Raw genomic sequence first — 14,277 nt, 5'->3', positions numbered from 1 at the left:
TGCTCTTTTTGATATATTTTAATCTGCAGAGGTAAAAATTTTGAAAAAGGTTCAGACTACAACAAGACATGGAAAGCATCCGAAGATGGTGAAGTGAATGCCTATGGACCAAGGGTAATAGTTGCTGATGCAAATCAGGGTCCAGGAGGTGGATATATTACAAGGTATTTACATGTCATGCTCATCTTTGTTTTTCAGGGGTAAAAATTTTGAAAAAGGTTCAGACTATAATAAAACATGGAAGGCTACTGATGATGGTCAAGTTAACGCTAATGGACCAAGAGTAGTTGTAGGGGAACAGCAAGGGTTTCAAGGTGGTTTCATCACAAGGTATTTCTCGAAGCTTGCCATGTGGGCTAGCTGTAACCAGGCACTTTCTTCTAGTTACATACTTGAGCTGATGTTTCAGTGGGGTTTTTTTTTCTTCTCTTTTGGGACTTCGAGCATTAGTTACGGAAGTAACAAAGATGGTTGCCTGGTTTCAACAAAACCCCACTTTTTTCCTTTTTGCATCCTTTTTAAATTTTTCCTATTAGTTGCAGGGTGTTCCCATTTGTTAAATTAAAAATTAAAACCTTGTTAAATTAAAAAAAATTAAATCATTTAAATTTTCTTAATTTTTATTTTTAGAGGATAATTTTTATTACTTTTGGGTCATTTTCGGATGTTAAATACTTATGGGTACCCTTGCTCTTGTGCATAATTTTATTGCATTTTTGGCAAACTTGCACAAAGATTCCATTTCTTTGTCACCTGCTAAACAATGATTGATTTTTCATTAGGTTGGATATTTCTTTTAAGCACCCAGTTACAGCAAGGGTTATTTTTTGTAATTAATTTTGTTTATTAAGTGTTATTGTATGGTAATTTATTGGACATAATCATCCAATTTGGAGGTTATTACCTTGACTAATATGTACTAAAATTATTATTTTATTGGACTTATTCTCTGTTTTTGTTTTTTCCCTATCCCAACTGATACCACGTGACTGGTATATCAAAAGCTGTAGTATGTGCTGTACAAAATGTATCTGTGTGAAAGTGCATATAAAATATCCCTTGCTACTAATGGAAAAATGTAGCTGGTCTAAAAACAAGTATAGCTCATTAAGTAGTTTTCATTGGCCTTTATCTGTTCCATGACATGTCAGAATGACATTGCTTGACATCTAATAGCTGATTAGTAAGAAACCAGTTTGTTCTAGTGGTGTTAACCACAACAAACTTTTGTTACAGTTTTGAACATTTCTGCAAATATTTTAAAAGTAGATTCCATTTCTATTTTTATTAATGACATTTAAGAACTACTACCGGTAATACAAATTGTACAAGAAATCTTAATGTTTTTTTCCCAACAAAATAATTGGTTAGTATTAACATTCTTAATTAATAAAGCTTATTGTATATGGTTTATTATTAACTAATAATAACTGTAATTATGTCTCTACAAATGGGTGTCTTGAGAGCAATATCCAACCAGTTACTAACTTTTGTCACAATTGCATCATGTTACTTTGCCTGGCAAGCTACAATGCTGGTTTTGACTTACACAAGCCACTAGTTCATGAGTTTTGCATATTTTTATCTTCATTTCTGTGCCTGATTTTGAAATGAAGTTATTCATGAGTGTAATTTTTTTTTTTTTTTTTTTCTAAACAGTTGTTTCAAACATGAATTTTCTTGCCCTTTTGCTAACCATAACATTTGACATTCATTTGCATCTTGGATATTTGCATGATTAATACTTCAGCTTACTCATTTCACATCTACTAGTAATGTATGTCCACACTTACTTAATAACCTTGTTATATTAAAAGTGAAAACACACTATCCACCCACGACCACACATGTATGTTGATTAACTACCTGTATATATGTATTTAACATTTTATAAGAATTTATACCTAAACTTAAACCTAACCACTTTTTTGTTTGACCAGTTGATAACGTCAGAATTAATTCAATAATAAGAGTATTATCCTTTAATTAGAAATTAGTGTAGTGTATATGTACAAATTAAAATACTATCTGTATGAGTTACTCAATCCAATTCAACATATTTGTGTGCTATGCAACAACTGAAGGTGATCATATGTAGTATTTTATTTAAATATTAAACTAACCACTCCATTGTATTGATATACAAGTTTTCATGCATTACATTCATATTTTTATCTTTGTCGACACCCAGTAGCCATGTATTTTTCATGCTTGAGTGTCATTAAACATTCATTCTTTATATGCACCAAGCCCATTCCTTTTGTCTTTCCCACCCTCCACCTCAAATAATTATAATAAAAATGACAAGTTCATAACAATAGAAAACTTGAAATAACAAATGGTCCATAGAGAAACATTGTCATTATAATAAAGTCTGTAGCGTATATTACTATTAGATTATTAAAAAGACATAGTGTTCTTTTTTTATTTTTTTTAATATAAGACATCTTAGTTAGCTTGCTTCTGGTCATTCCAAAGACAAAAAAGCATGTTAACTTTTAGAAAGCAGCAATAAAGTAATTTTTATTTAATTAGCTTATCTTTGAAATAATTGTCATTAATAATGATATATGCAGACCTTATTTTTTGAAAGACGCAATGAGTGTAAAATATTACATCCTTACTTTTGATAAATGATGCTACTAATTATCAGCAGTGAGTCAATGCACATGATTTAGATGAGGTATATTTAGGTAGGAGGCTGAGTGGCTGCAGTCTCTTGCTTGACTTTTTCAATGAACATGACAGGATACCTAGTATATGGGAAAGGTTGGAAACTAGTTAAATTGTTTGAAAGTTCTCAACCTCCTGAACATGCTTTGGAAAACTGCAAATTTTGCTATTCCGAAATTGATTCATTGGCTTCCACGGTCTGCCTCAGTACTCTACAATTTTGAAAAGTGCAATTGTTCAGTAGCTTGGGGTTTTCAAAACAAAGGTCTGTATATGTTTAATTTATGAATATGTAGCCTAGAGAATGCCATTTTATAAATTTTAAAATACATGTAGATTAGTTTTAATTTGTATTGCACCTGGTTTTCTTTCAATAGTATTCTAGTCTTCTTACATAAAAATGTATTTTATTATTATAATAGTATTAATAAAATGGCAACATTAATATTTCCGTAAAATGTTTCAAAATAAGTCTATTTTACTTCACATGATGGTACATGTTTACTTTGTAGTTAACTTGTTTTAAATCCAAACGTAATATTATTTGTACATAAATTGTATTAACTCATTAATTCCAGATATACATAAAAATGTTTGAATATATTGACATAGAATCTGAATGTGACTCATATTTTCATTAAAAACTGCTGGGTTTTTGTTTTTGTATAGAATTTAATGCACTGGTATATATAAATGATTTGATAAAAGGTTTTGTTTAAAATATTCCTGTAGAGAACTAAAATTGCCTGGACATGGTAAGCAGGTTTTTTGTGTATATCATTTATTATTTTATTTCACTGAATTATTTTTGAAAATGTACATTGCAGTGACATTGATAGTGAATACATGTGTTGTAAAAGGTAATTAATAGTTATGGGTTGATGATATGTTAATTTAGGCAGATCAAAACGATTAAAACAGAGATGACAATGCTCAGTTTTTTTTCACTCAAAAAGTACTGATTTTAGCACTACCTCCAAATAGTTTCTATTCTTCTTCTTTAATAAAACGGTCACATTAACTCCCTACTTTTCCAGACCCTTCAAAGTTAATTTTAATCCCTGTTAATATAATATTATATACATTTCTATGTGGCCCCCATAAAGAGTTGCTGATACATTAAGAAGCGGATCAACATTAAATGAAATGATTTTAAATAGAATATAGAAATTCACTGTCATTTCAGAAATATGGGACTCTTTGAAACAAACTGGCCTCGGTGGCGTCGTGGTTAGGCCATCGGTCTACAGGCTGGTAGGTAATGGGTTCGGATCCCAGTCGAGGTATGGGATTTTTAATCCAGATACCGACTCTAAACCCTGAGTGAGTGCTACGCAAGGCTCAATGGGTAGGTGTAAACCACTTGCACCGACCAGTGATCCATAACTGATTCAACAAAGACCATGGTTTGTGCTATCCTGCCTGTGGGAAGCACAAATAAAAGATCCCTTGCTGCTAATGAGAAAGAGTAGCCCATGTAGTGGCGACAGCAGGTTTCCTCTCAAAATCTGTGTGGTCCTTAACCATATGTCTGACGCCATATAACTGTAAATAAAATGTGTTGAGTGTGTCATTAAATAAAACATTTCTTTCTTGTTTTTTTCTTTGAAACAAATATTAATTACATATTACAATCAGACATGTACTATCCTGAGTTTGTAGCCATTTTAAAACGTTTTTGGCAAATTAAATATTTTTATATTATTAAATTTACAATGCATTTCTGGACATAATAATGTGTAGTAATATCTCAATATCTATTTTTCTCTAAAATAATTTCGTACATACAAATAATTTGGCTAAAGGTCTTTCCAAATGTATTTTTCTATACACAAAAAAAAAAGTGCTTTATATTTAAACCATGGCATAAGATAGTGTTTTAAAAAAAACCAAGAAAAATAAGATGTGTGTTTATTTTGTTGTTAGAGCTGAATAGTCCCTTTATATATGCAAAACCATCAGACTCAAATGCTATATAATGGTTAAAGTCCATTGTGATCTTTGTTAGTACCATGCTCCAAGTCTCACCTAAAAAAATGCACACTGAAAATGTATTGGGATGCCCGACATCAGATGTCTTAAGCATGTCTGGTATTTATTCAAGCATCATCGATTTATTTTTAACACAATCGGTGCAATTGACATTAAGATTGTATTTAAGAGTGAATTGCTTGAATCGAAGCATTTCTAGGTTGTTCTATCCCAAATTAAATTGCTTTTATCTTTTTGAAATCTGACATGCAAGATTACTGAAGCATTACTGTAAACCCTGTGCATCAATTTAATTGATTTCTTACTTGCTTTATATCATTTGCTTATCAGATGTTACTTTTTGTTCAACAAAAACACTGCATTGCAATCTGACAAAAGAAATGTTGCATTTAAAAAAAAAAAATTCATGCTGATGAAATAGAATATAATTTGTCATTCTGTGTTGATAAATAAATCTCAGATGCATTCATCCTATTCTTCCATCTTGATGTTTATGTTTCTATCAGGTGTAACATGAAATTCAAGATGATGTAAATTATGGTCCATTCTGTAGGCTGATCTCAGAATTTTAGTCAGAAGTATAAGGTTATAAGACAGAATCTCAAAATATCAACAGTAGATTACATAATTTGTATGAATTTGGTGGGGGTTTTTTGTGGGTTTTTTAAATATTCAGATTCTCAAATACTGTTAGAACTTTTTTTTTGGACAGTTTGCAGTTTGTGCTCAGATATGTGAGATCGATTCACTGCCTTGGGCTCTGAAAGGGTCAGACTCTAGTTTTTAAAACACTAAGGCATATTTTTCACTATTAAAGCCATTTATGATCACTGAAATCAAACATTACTTATATTGTATTCCTTAGATTATTCATTTCCGTACAACCAAAGTGTTTCTGGTCATCCTGGTGTTTCTAACACCACAAAATAAATTTTTCATGTTCTTAAAAACGCATGTGTGTCTGAGAAGTATTGGCTAGGGACTCGTGTTTTAGTCTTATTTTCAAAGTCCCAGACTCTTGTTTCACTCTGTTGTATCCAAATTTGTTACAGGTTTGTAAATTAAACTTCGTGTTAATTTTTACGGGTTGAAACTAGGGTCTAGGTGAAAAATATGCCTTAGTGTTTAAAAACTAGGGTCTGTCCCTTTAAGTGTTTGTCCAGTTTTAGATCAATCAGTAGTCTTTGAGAATATTTTCTATATGTAATTAGTATATTTGACCCTAATGGGGTTTTTCCGTGAATCAGGATGATTGGACTTAAGTATTTATGTTTCATTGTGTGTATATTTACATTACAGTAAAGGGCTTTTAAACAGCACATCTCCTAGAGCAAGTTAAATGTTCAGCTTAGAGGTTTTAAGTTTACATTTCTTTGGTTAACTAATAGACTGTGAAATCCTTTAGTTTTGTGGGCTTAAATTTTATGGTTTTGCTGAAATACACTTTTCGTTGGGTGCTTAAATTATGGATAAAAAAGGTAGTATCATAAATTAGTATTATATGTATAAATTTGTTGATTGCACTAGTCCACAAATTACAAAAAAAAATAATAGACCACCATGAATAAAAGTTCTTTCCCCGGTTAGTTTAAATGAAGTATTAGTGTACTGGTTGTTCATGGGTTTTTTATGTTTGTTCCAGTATAAAAATAAACTAAGCCAACAACTGTTAATGTTCGCATGCAGTGTATTGAAAAACCCTTTCTTCGCCATTTATCTGTTGATAATGCTAGGCAATACTGACATAAGAAATTAATCATTATTTGATGGATGCTGAATCAATATAAATACAAGCTTTGTGTCAGCATTTCCAATTGATGAGTGTTCTAGTCTTGTTTGTTTTAGCCACCATGGTCTTGAGCAGTGTGCTCACATATGTCAGCTAATATTTTATAAGTGACATTGGATGCAGATTGAATGTACATGTAGCTGCTTCAATGTACGAGTGCAGCATTTTATAGACGTGATACCAAATAAAGGTTGTTTTTTTAAATGCCATTGGTCAGAAGGTCAATATATATATATATATCCAGTCTAAAACTAGTTTTGCTATAAATGCTTGGATTGGTAAATAGAATCATCTGAATTTTTTAAAGCATCAGTTTATATTGGCACAACTTTCACAAATACATACCGTATATCTGAAAACTTGAAAAAAATTTTAACTAAATTTGTATGACCATTATACATAAATGAGCTAATAAAAATGAAAATTCTAAGACATAATTACAAACAAAACAACTAATATGGTTGCAAATACACACAACTGGAATTGTTTCATCCTTATTGTGATCCATTTTACATAAAGATGTAAATTTTTCTTTGGTTTATAAGTTAACATTAAGATTATTGGTGACATCCAATGAAAATCAAGTAAATTGTATAAAGTTTTTTTATACATTCATTTATCATCTGGGTTTGATAAAGAAATAAAAAGATGAGTTAATTATTTAATTCATGTTATGTACATTGTAGAATAAAAGACAACTATGACATTCATACAGCCTGTAAAGCAGTTCTGTGGTTCGTGCTTACATCAACGTAAAAAAATAATCACGTATATTTATTTAATTAATACATGTACAGTAATCATCTATTGTTTTGTCCTTTGTTTGAAATATTAACCTTCAAAAATTAATACATTACCTTCAGTCTGGGGTTATTTTAAATTAATATATATTCTACAAGATCAGTTTTATCAGTGATGACCGACTCCTTTCTATCCTTTCTATCCTTTCCATGTATATCCCCACTTTATTCAAGAGTACTAACACTAGGCTTTCTGCCAGAAATTATTTTAAGAGAGTTTAATAAAAAAAAATGATAAACCAACCATAGATGCCCCTATTAGGTGGATCTTGATTTAAAATGTTGGACACTATATTTCATGCACTTGGCACATTTTATACAGCAATTTAGAAAAATTGCGATGTCACTCGTCAGGCTATATATATAATTAATATATATAAATATATATATTAATTGCTAACATTCTGGTATATGTAATTTTACCTTTGGTACCCTGTGACAAAATCCCTAAACCCTATTGTCCTTTCTTATTAAACATATCTCTGATCAATAGATTACCAATATTGCTTTAATTGATTGTATTCTATGAGAAACAAAAGAAATGACTGAAATTGGATGTCATATAATCTTATTTAGCAAGTGCACTTTCTGCAAATAGCAAGCCTTTTATCCACACTATTAACTGTTTGAACTACCAGCTGAACGTTATCTTCTGCTAAATATGTTTATCAAAGAAAAAAGTGGATTCTGTAATTATGGTGTACTTGAAACCAATTACAGATTATTGCCACAGGCTGGCTGTGTAATTTGTATTGGTGAAATGATACGATTTTAAACTAAGCAGTCGCAGATTGATGATGAGGCTAGATGGCCAGTGACACATAGGCATATTGTACATTGGGTTTACATGTAAAAGCTTGTTGACATTTAACTGTTACTTTTATACCCACACTTCGAGAAATTGAATTGCTCTATTCACCCGTAAAGCTTTAAGCCTGTTGTTCAATCAATACTCCGATCAAGATATACGAAAATTGAGTTGTATCAGGTGGGCTCCTGTGCACAGCATAACAATTAGATCAGCGACTAGCTTAACTAGGGTGTCATTAAACAGTAAATGTGTTAGTGTCTTCTCTTGTGTCTACATTACCAAATGTAAAGTGATATGTAAAATATTCTTGTTTCTTCACAATAACATTTAGATTAAATCAATAGGTATGCATGTAACTCAGATTTGCATTTGCAAAAAATGCTGATGTTAATCAATTTTACTTTAACCTTTACATGCTAAAATTGGATTGGTTGGAGGTGATATTTTAAATAGATTTGAGTAAAAATTGACAATTTGTTTTACTAATGTTGACAATTTTGATAAAAGCTGGAAAGTTTAAGTGGTTTGTGTGGGGAATAATACGTTTATCTCTACTGTTTTTTTGTTGTTGTTTTTAGGTCAGGGTCCTTAGGGGCAGGACCAAAACGGAAAAATAAAGCCAATTGTTATACCGTAAATCATATTCCAGAAATGTTATAACCAAATAGTCTTCATATATGTAAAGATCAATAGATGCTTTATCTAATTTGTTACCGTCATTAATGTTTGGTCCCCCCGTTTGCCCCCAGGGGAAGGGCTGAAGTTTACTATAGTTATATAGAGAAGTACATTTAAACAGTTATTTCGTAGACTTCTCCAAGACTACTTGATCAATTCTAACCAAATTTTGTGTGAAGCTGTATTGACACATCGAGAAACAAATTTGTGAATATTGTCATTCTGACATCCCAGAAGTCTGAAGGTGGGATCCAAAAGGGGAAAATGGAGCCAATTATTACAAATATTCTGCTAAGTCTACTATACCAATTCTAACCCAGGTTTTTTTTTAAGCTTCTTTGGCATGTGGAGAAAGATTTGTGAATTCTTCTCCAAAACTACTTGACTGATTTGAATTAAATTTTATGGGAAGCTTCTATTACGCAAAGGGAAACAAATCTGTAAATATAGTCATTCTGACACCCAAAAGAGGGAAATTAGCTTCGTTTTTTTTTAAATTATTATTTTTATTTTAAAATCAAATTATTTAACCAATTGCAACCAAATTTTGTGAAAAGCTTCCTGGGCACATGGAAAAACAAATTTGTGAATTTGATCATTCTGTCCCACACAGGAGCCTGATGGGTGGGGCCAAAACGGGGAAAATTAAGCCAATTTTAAAAAAATCATCGTCTTTACTTAATAAATGCTACAACAAATAGGTCTAAAGGGTGTATACTACCAAATCAAATCCCATAGACGACAATAGTAACATATGTGGCTAAAACTCCTACCTGCAGCGTATCAATCGACATAAACGCCACGGATATAAATACTACCACCTCTCACACTTAAAGTGAATCAGAAAAAATTAGGGGTCAAGCTGCTCGTTTCTGAGATAACGGATAGCGTCTATGACTACCCTAGTTTTGCACAAAATTCGAGTACTTTTTTTTACAGGTACCCCATACATGTTTCAAGCACAAGGCTACTAAACACACTGGTACTAGATGAAATAAAATTGCATTTTTGTTTTTACCCAGATGAAACTATTATTTTTTACAACCAACACACTCACATTTATAACCAATCACAGGACTTGTGGTGTTCACTTCTCTATCAAAAGTTGGGTGCACCTGGAACTTTGACCCAGCCGGAAGTTATTTGGTCTAGTACTACCTAAAGATGGTTTATCAGTTGTAAATGTCATTAATGTTGCTTCCGCTGTTGTGCCTGGGGAGGGATGAACTTTACTAAAGTTTTAGAGAAAAATGCATTTAAACTGTAAAATTTTCACAACTACTAGACCATTTCCATCTAAAGTTGGTTGAAAGCTTTCTTGTTACTAGAAGAAACAAAATCAATTTGGTCATTTTGACCCCTCTTCCACGCCCTCCACCCCAAGTCTGGTAGGTGGGGTCCGCAATTGACCATTAAAACCCATGGTCCTTTTGTTTTCTTTTAACATGGGAATAATAAAAAACGTTAAATTAATGTTGAATTGTTTGAATATTTTTCCTTTGATATTTAGGATAACGAATGATGCCCGTGAAGATGAGATGGAGAATAATATTGTTGAAGTGGCAGGAATGATTGGAAATCTGAGAAACATGGCTATTGATATGGGCAGTGAAATTACTGCTCAAAATAGACAGGTTGACAGGATAAACCAAAAGGTAATCTTTAGTATTAATTGTTTTTGTTTTTTGTTTTTTTTTAATCCTTATTTTGTGGAACCTTGATTTATTTCCATTGATTTTTTGTATTATTATTTAAAAAAATTTTAATTTAAAATTGAAGTTTGTTGAACTAGAATAAATAATTCATTTTGATGCTAGAAATAATTGTGTTACTTCAGTGTTTTTTCTTGTTATTTTTGTCTTCATATACAAAAAGATTTAAAAATTAGTTATACACTCCTTTTGATTATATTCTACTATAATGAAGTGTTTTAGTATGTTCAATTCTAAATATGACATTACATGGTTTGACTGTTTTGTCTAACATGAATATAATCTTGATCTTTCAGGCGACGTCAAATGAGACTCGTATCTGTGAAGCCAACAAACGAGCCACCAAAATACTCAAAGATGCTTAGAACACAAGTGATTATCAAAAAATGCATAACACTATAGAATGCTTTTTCATGGCTTAATTAGTATTTTCTTTAGTTCCACTTCATTTAATCAGTATTGTTAAAAATTGTCATAAATCTTAAAAGCATGTAGCATTAATTATGCATACCAACATTAACAGTCTTGTGCACAAAGACAGGCAATTTATTTCAAAGTATGTTATAAAAAATTAATACATGATATTAGTTTAAAGTATTTTCTTTAGTTCTGCTTCATTTAATCAGTGTCATCTACCAACAGTTTAGTTTAGTTTTAAAAATTGTCATAAACAGAGATAATTATGCATACCAACATTAACAGTCTACTGTACAAGGAAGGAAGGAAATGTTTTATTTAACAACACACACACAACACATTTTATTTACGGTTATATGGCGTCTGATGTCTCCTGCACAAAAACAGACAGTTATTTCAATTTTTTTTTTTAAAAACAAAAACAAAAAAAACTTCTGTTATTGCAAACAATAAATAATTATTTTGTTAAAGCTGCAATGTCTGGTTTCAATCGTATACAGTCAAGTTCTAAGTTCAAATACAAGCATAACTGCACTTTTAATTCACTCACAAGTTGTCGTCATTAACGCATATCGTCAAATGCTTACTAGCCAGTTAGAACAATTCTCGCCATTTTGTAATACCGAGCGCATTCTAGCAGCCACTTCCTAGCAGCCAATTACGCTAGCAGCCAATTTCAGCAGATACGCATGGCGACGTTCTAAACACCGGACCATTATGCCTTTTATAATGTGTGTTGTGGTGTGGGCTATACGATACTAGTTGGACATCCTATATTACCGTAGTACAGACGGATTTTTAAAGTGATACTTCAGATATTTTAAAAGTGCTTAATAAAAAGGTTTTGGTTGTATTTATACGGATATTAGTAACAATAAGACTGTGAAAATGAATCTTGGTTGTTATTTTGTTTTTGTGTTGTTATTATATAAAGATACTCTTTAAAACTCTAAAATTCTTAAGTTGTAGTGAATAATTAAAAATTAGCATAAAAGTGTGTGAAATACAGGTAACAATCGAAAGGCGTATGAGTCAGGTGTTTAGATCGTCGTCACGAGGGTCTGCTGAAATTGGCTGCTAGGAATTGGCTGCTAGAATCCGCTCGGTTTTTGTAATGCAACAATAGCCGAACCGTACTATTTTTAGCCCAGAGGGAGCCCGGCAAAAGTGTCCCATTTTCAAAATAGTGGGTTTATTTTTAACTTGGAAAAGCCAGTGTAGTGAAACCAATTCAGAGTGCGGTGTCTTATATGCACCAAACGTAATGGGATTTTCTGTTCTAAATGCTTAAATAATAAAAAATATTCCAGACATAGCCGCTTTAAAGCTCACATCTGGTTAAGATAGTTCAACAGATATTTTATCTTTTTATTAAATAATATTTATGATGCAGGCTCAATTTCTGTCTGTGTCTGTAATGTTCAATACCGGTAATGTAGGAGTACTTTGTGCACAATTTTATCATTTCAGCAAAGTTATATTTTTTTAATATTAACAAACAATAATGCACAGCACAAAATTGATCAGTAATTCACTTTACTAATAGTGTGTTTGTATTCTCCACTTTCAAAAGTCATAATTAAGCTTATTTTCAAAGTTAGCTTGCTTAACATATGAGTTATGTTGGATTGATAAAGGATAAAACTTAATTCTTGTGGTTGATTCTGACTACAAGTATTTCACATAAATATTCAACAGTTGCAAACATTAACTGTCTGACTGCTGAAAATAATTTTTGACAAAAACATTTTAAGGGGGTACAAGTTTTTAGCTTTATGGAACATTCCACATGCAGTAGTATGAATTGTTTTATAGAATGAACTTTTTGGAAGTTGAATCACAGGGTGTTGTACAAAATTATCCTGCTTAGATAACAGATCAGGCTATCTTTAAAAGACTTGAAATAAAATATGTAAATAGAGTTAACCATAAGAGTGAATGATTCCAATAGGTGGTGTGGGTTTTTTTGGAGGGTGAGGGGGGGGTTCTAAAAAAAAAAGGTTAGTCGTACATAAATTATTAAAATTCAGTGCATGTCTGGGAATTAATGGGAAGTAACTCTACCTATCACCATTCCCAGGAATTGAGCATGGATCTAATATAACTCACATTGAAGTTAAATAGTGATTATAATTGTTTTGTCAATGTTACAATCATTTCCAAAGGAATTCATAAATACAATTTATACATGTACATGTATTTAAATAAAGCTAAACTACAATTAATTTGCAACCTAAGGTTGACAACAGTCACTTTTCGCACCCTTGTTTTGGCTTCATACATAATAAATAAAACATATCCAATGGTAATTTTTTTGTATCATATATTTGACAAAAGGTACTTTTTATTTGTTTCATCTTTTAAAACTTAAACTTAATATTTTGTCCAGAATTATGAAAAATAAAAACATAGTGACCTGTAAACAGCGTTGTCTGCTTGTTATAGAATTTTGACGGGGGTCACGGTTAGTAGACCACTTTTTATTTTAATGTGGCAAAACATTGTAATAATATAGCTAATCTTGAATTTGAATGACGTCACTTTCCATCTCCATACAATAACCATAAACTGGGTACATGACGTTTCCGTTTTAAGAATGATGGAAAAATTCCAATACAAAATAGCTTTTGAAATGTTTTTTGTTTGAACGTTACTAATGCACCTGAATGTGTTTGAAGAAAATCTTGTGCTTAATTTTTTTTACCTTTTATGATATATGTTATATTTATTGTGTACAAAGCCAAAACAAGGGTACGAAGAGTGACTATCGTCGGACTTGATGTGAAGAACTTTAATAATTTAACATTTTCAATTTATCAGATTTTAGTCGACTTTTCTTACTGGCCAATAAATTAAATTGGCTTCAATTTGGGTTTAAAAGTTATTTTTGATGTTACCCTTTTATTTTTATTTTCTAGCCAAGAAATGTAATGTATAAAATATTTATAACTCAGTGGAATAATTGTTTGTTTGATTTTACATCTTTGTTTTTCATTTTATTTTTTCTGTATCCTGTAGGGTGGAGGATTGAAGATTGACTTGAAACTGCAAATGTCCATACTACAAACATTCTTCAGAACAAATGAGTTTTTTGGAAGGTGGTACAAACTTGCTCCGAAGATAAATATTTTGTTGCCCCCCCCCCCCCCCCACACCCCACCCCAAAAAAAATACTCTAACAACTCTTCTCTTAATGCTGTAATAGTCTTATGTTACTTTTACAAGAATTGAGGATATAAAACATTGTTGACAGCTTGTAACTATTTGTTGTAGGTTAAGCTTGTACAACGTACAAGTAATAATGCAACGATATATGATGATTAAAAATGCAGCTGTTATGCATTCTATTTTGTTAAATAGTTTAGTGAACCATTTTTAAGAACAAGAAAGAAAGAAAGAGAAATA

The 14,277-nt window shown here is 31.4% G+C and overlaps 1 protein-coding gene across 4 annotated transcripts in view; it reads left to right on the top strand.

Moving 5' to 3' along the window:
• Positions 1 to 14,031, top strand: part of LOC121370954 (synaptosomal-associated protein 25-like) — an 80,340-nt gene extending 66,309 nt beyond the window's left edge. For all 4 annotated transcript variants that reach the window (XM_041496508.1, XM_041496509.1, XM_041496506.1 and 1 more), the window contains exons 6-9: positions 199 to 330; positions 10,254 to 10,398; positions 10,752 to 10,827; positions 13,891 to 14,031. In XM_041496508.1, coding sequence (XP_041352442.1) covers positions 199 to 330; positions 10,254 to 10,398; positions 10,752 to 10,820 — 346 coding nt within the window. In that variant the 3' untranslated portion in view covers positions 10,821 to 10,827; positions 13,891 to 14,031. The remainder of the gene's footprint in view (positions 1 to 198; positions 331 to 10,253; positions 10,399 to 10,751; positions 10,828 to 13,890) is intronic.
• The last annotated feature ends 246 nt before the right edge of the window (positions 14,032 to 14,277 follow it).

Source organism: Gigantopelta aegis, chromosome 4, assembly GCF_016097555.1.
Source record: "Gigantopelta aegis isolate Gae_Host chromosome 4, Gae_host_genome, whole genome shotgun sequence".
NCBI classification, from domain to species: Eukaryota; Metazoa; Mollusca; class Gastropoda; order Neomphalida; family Peltospiridae; genus Gigantopelta; species Gigantopelta aegis.
This window is presented reverse-complemented; position numbering and strand designations above follow the sequence as displayed.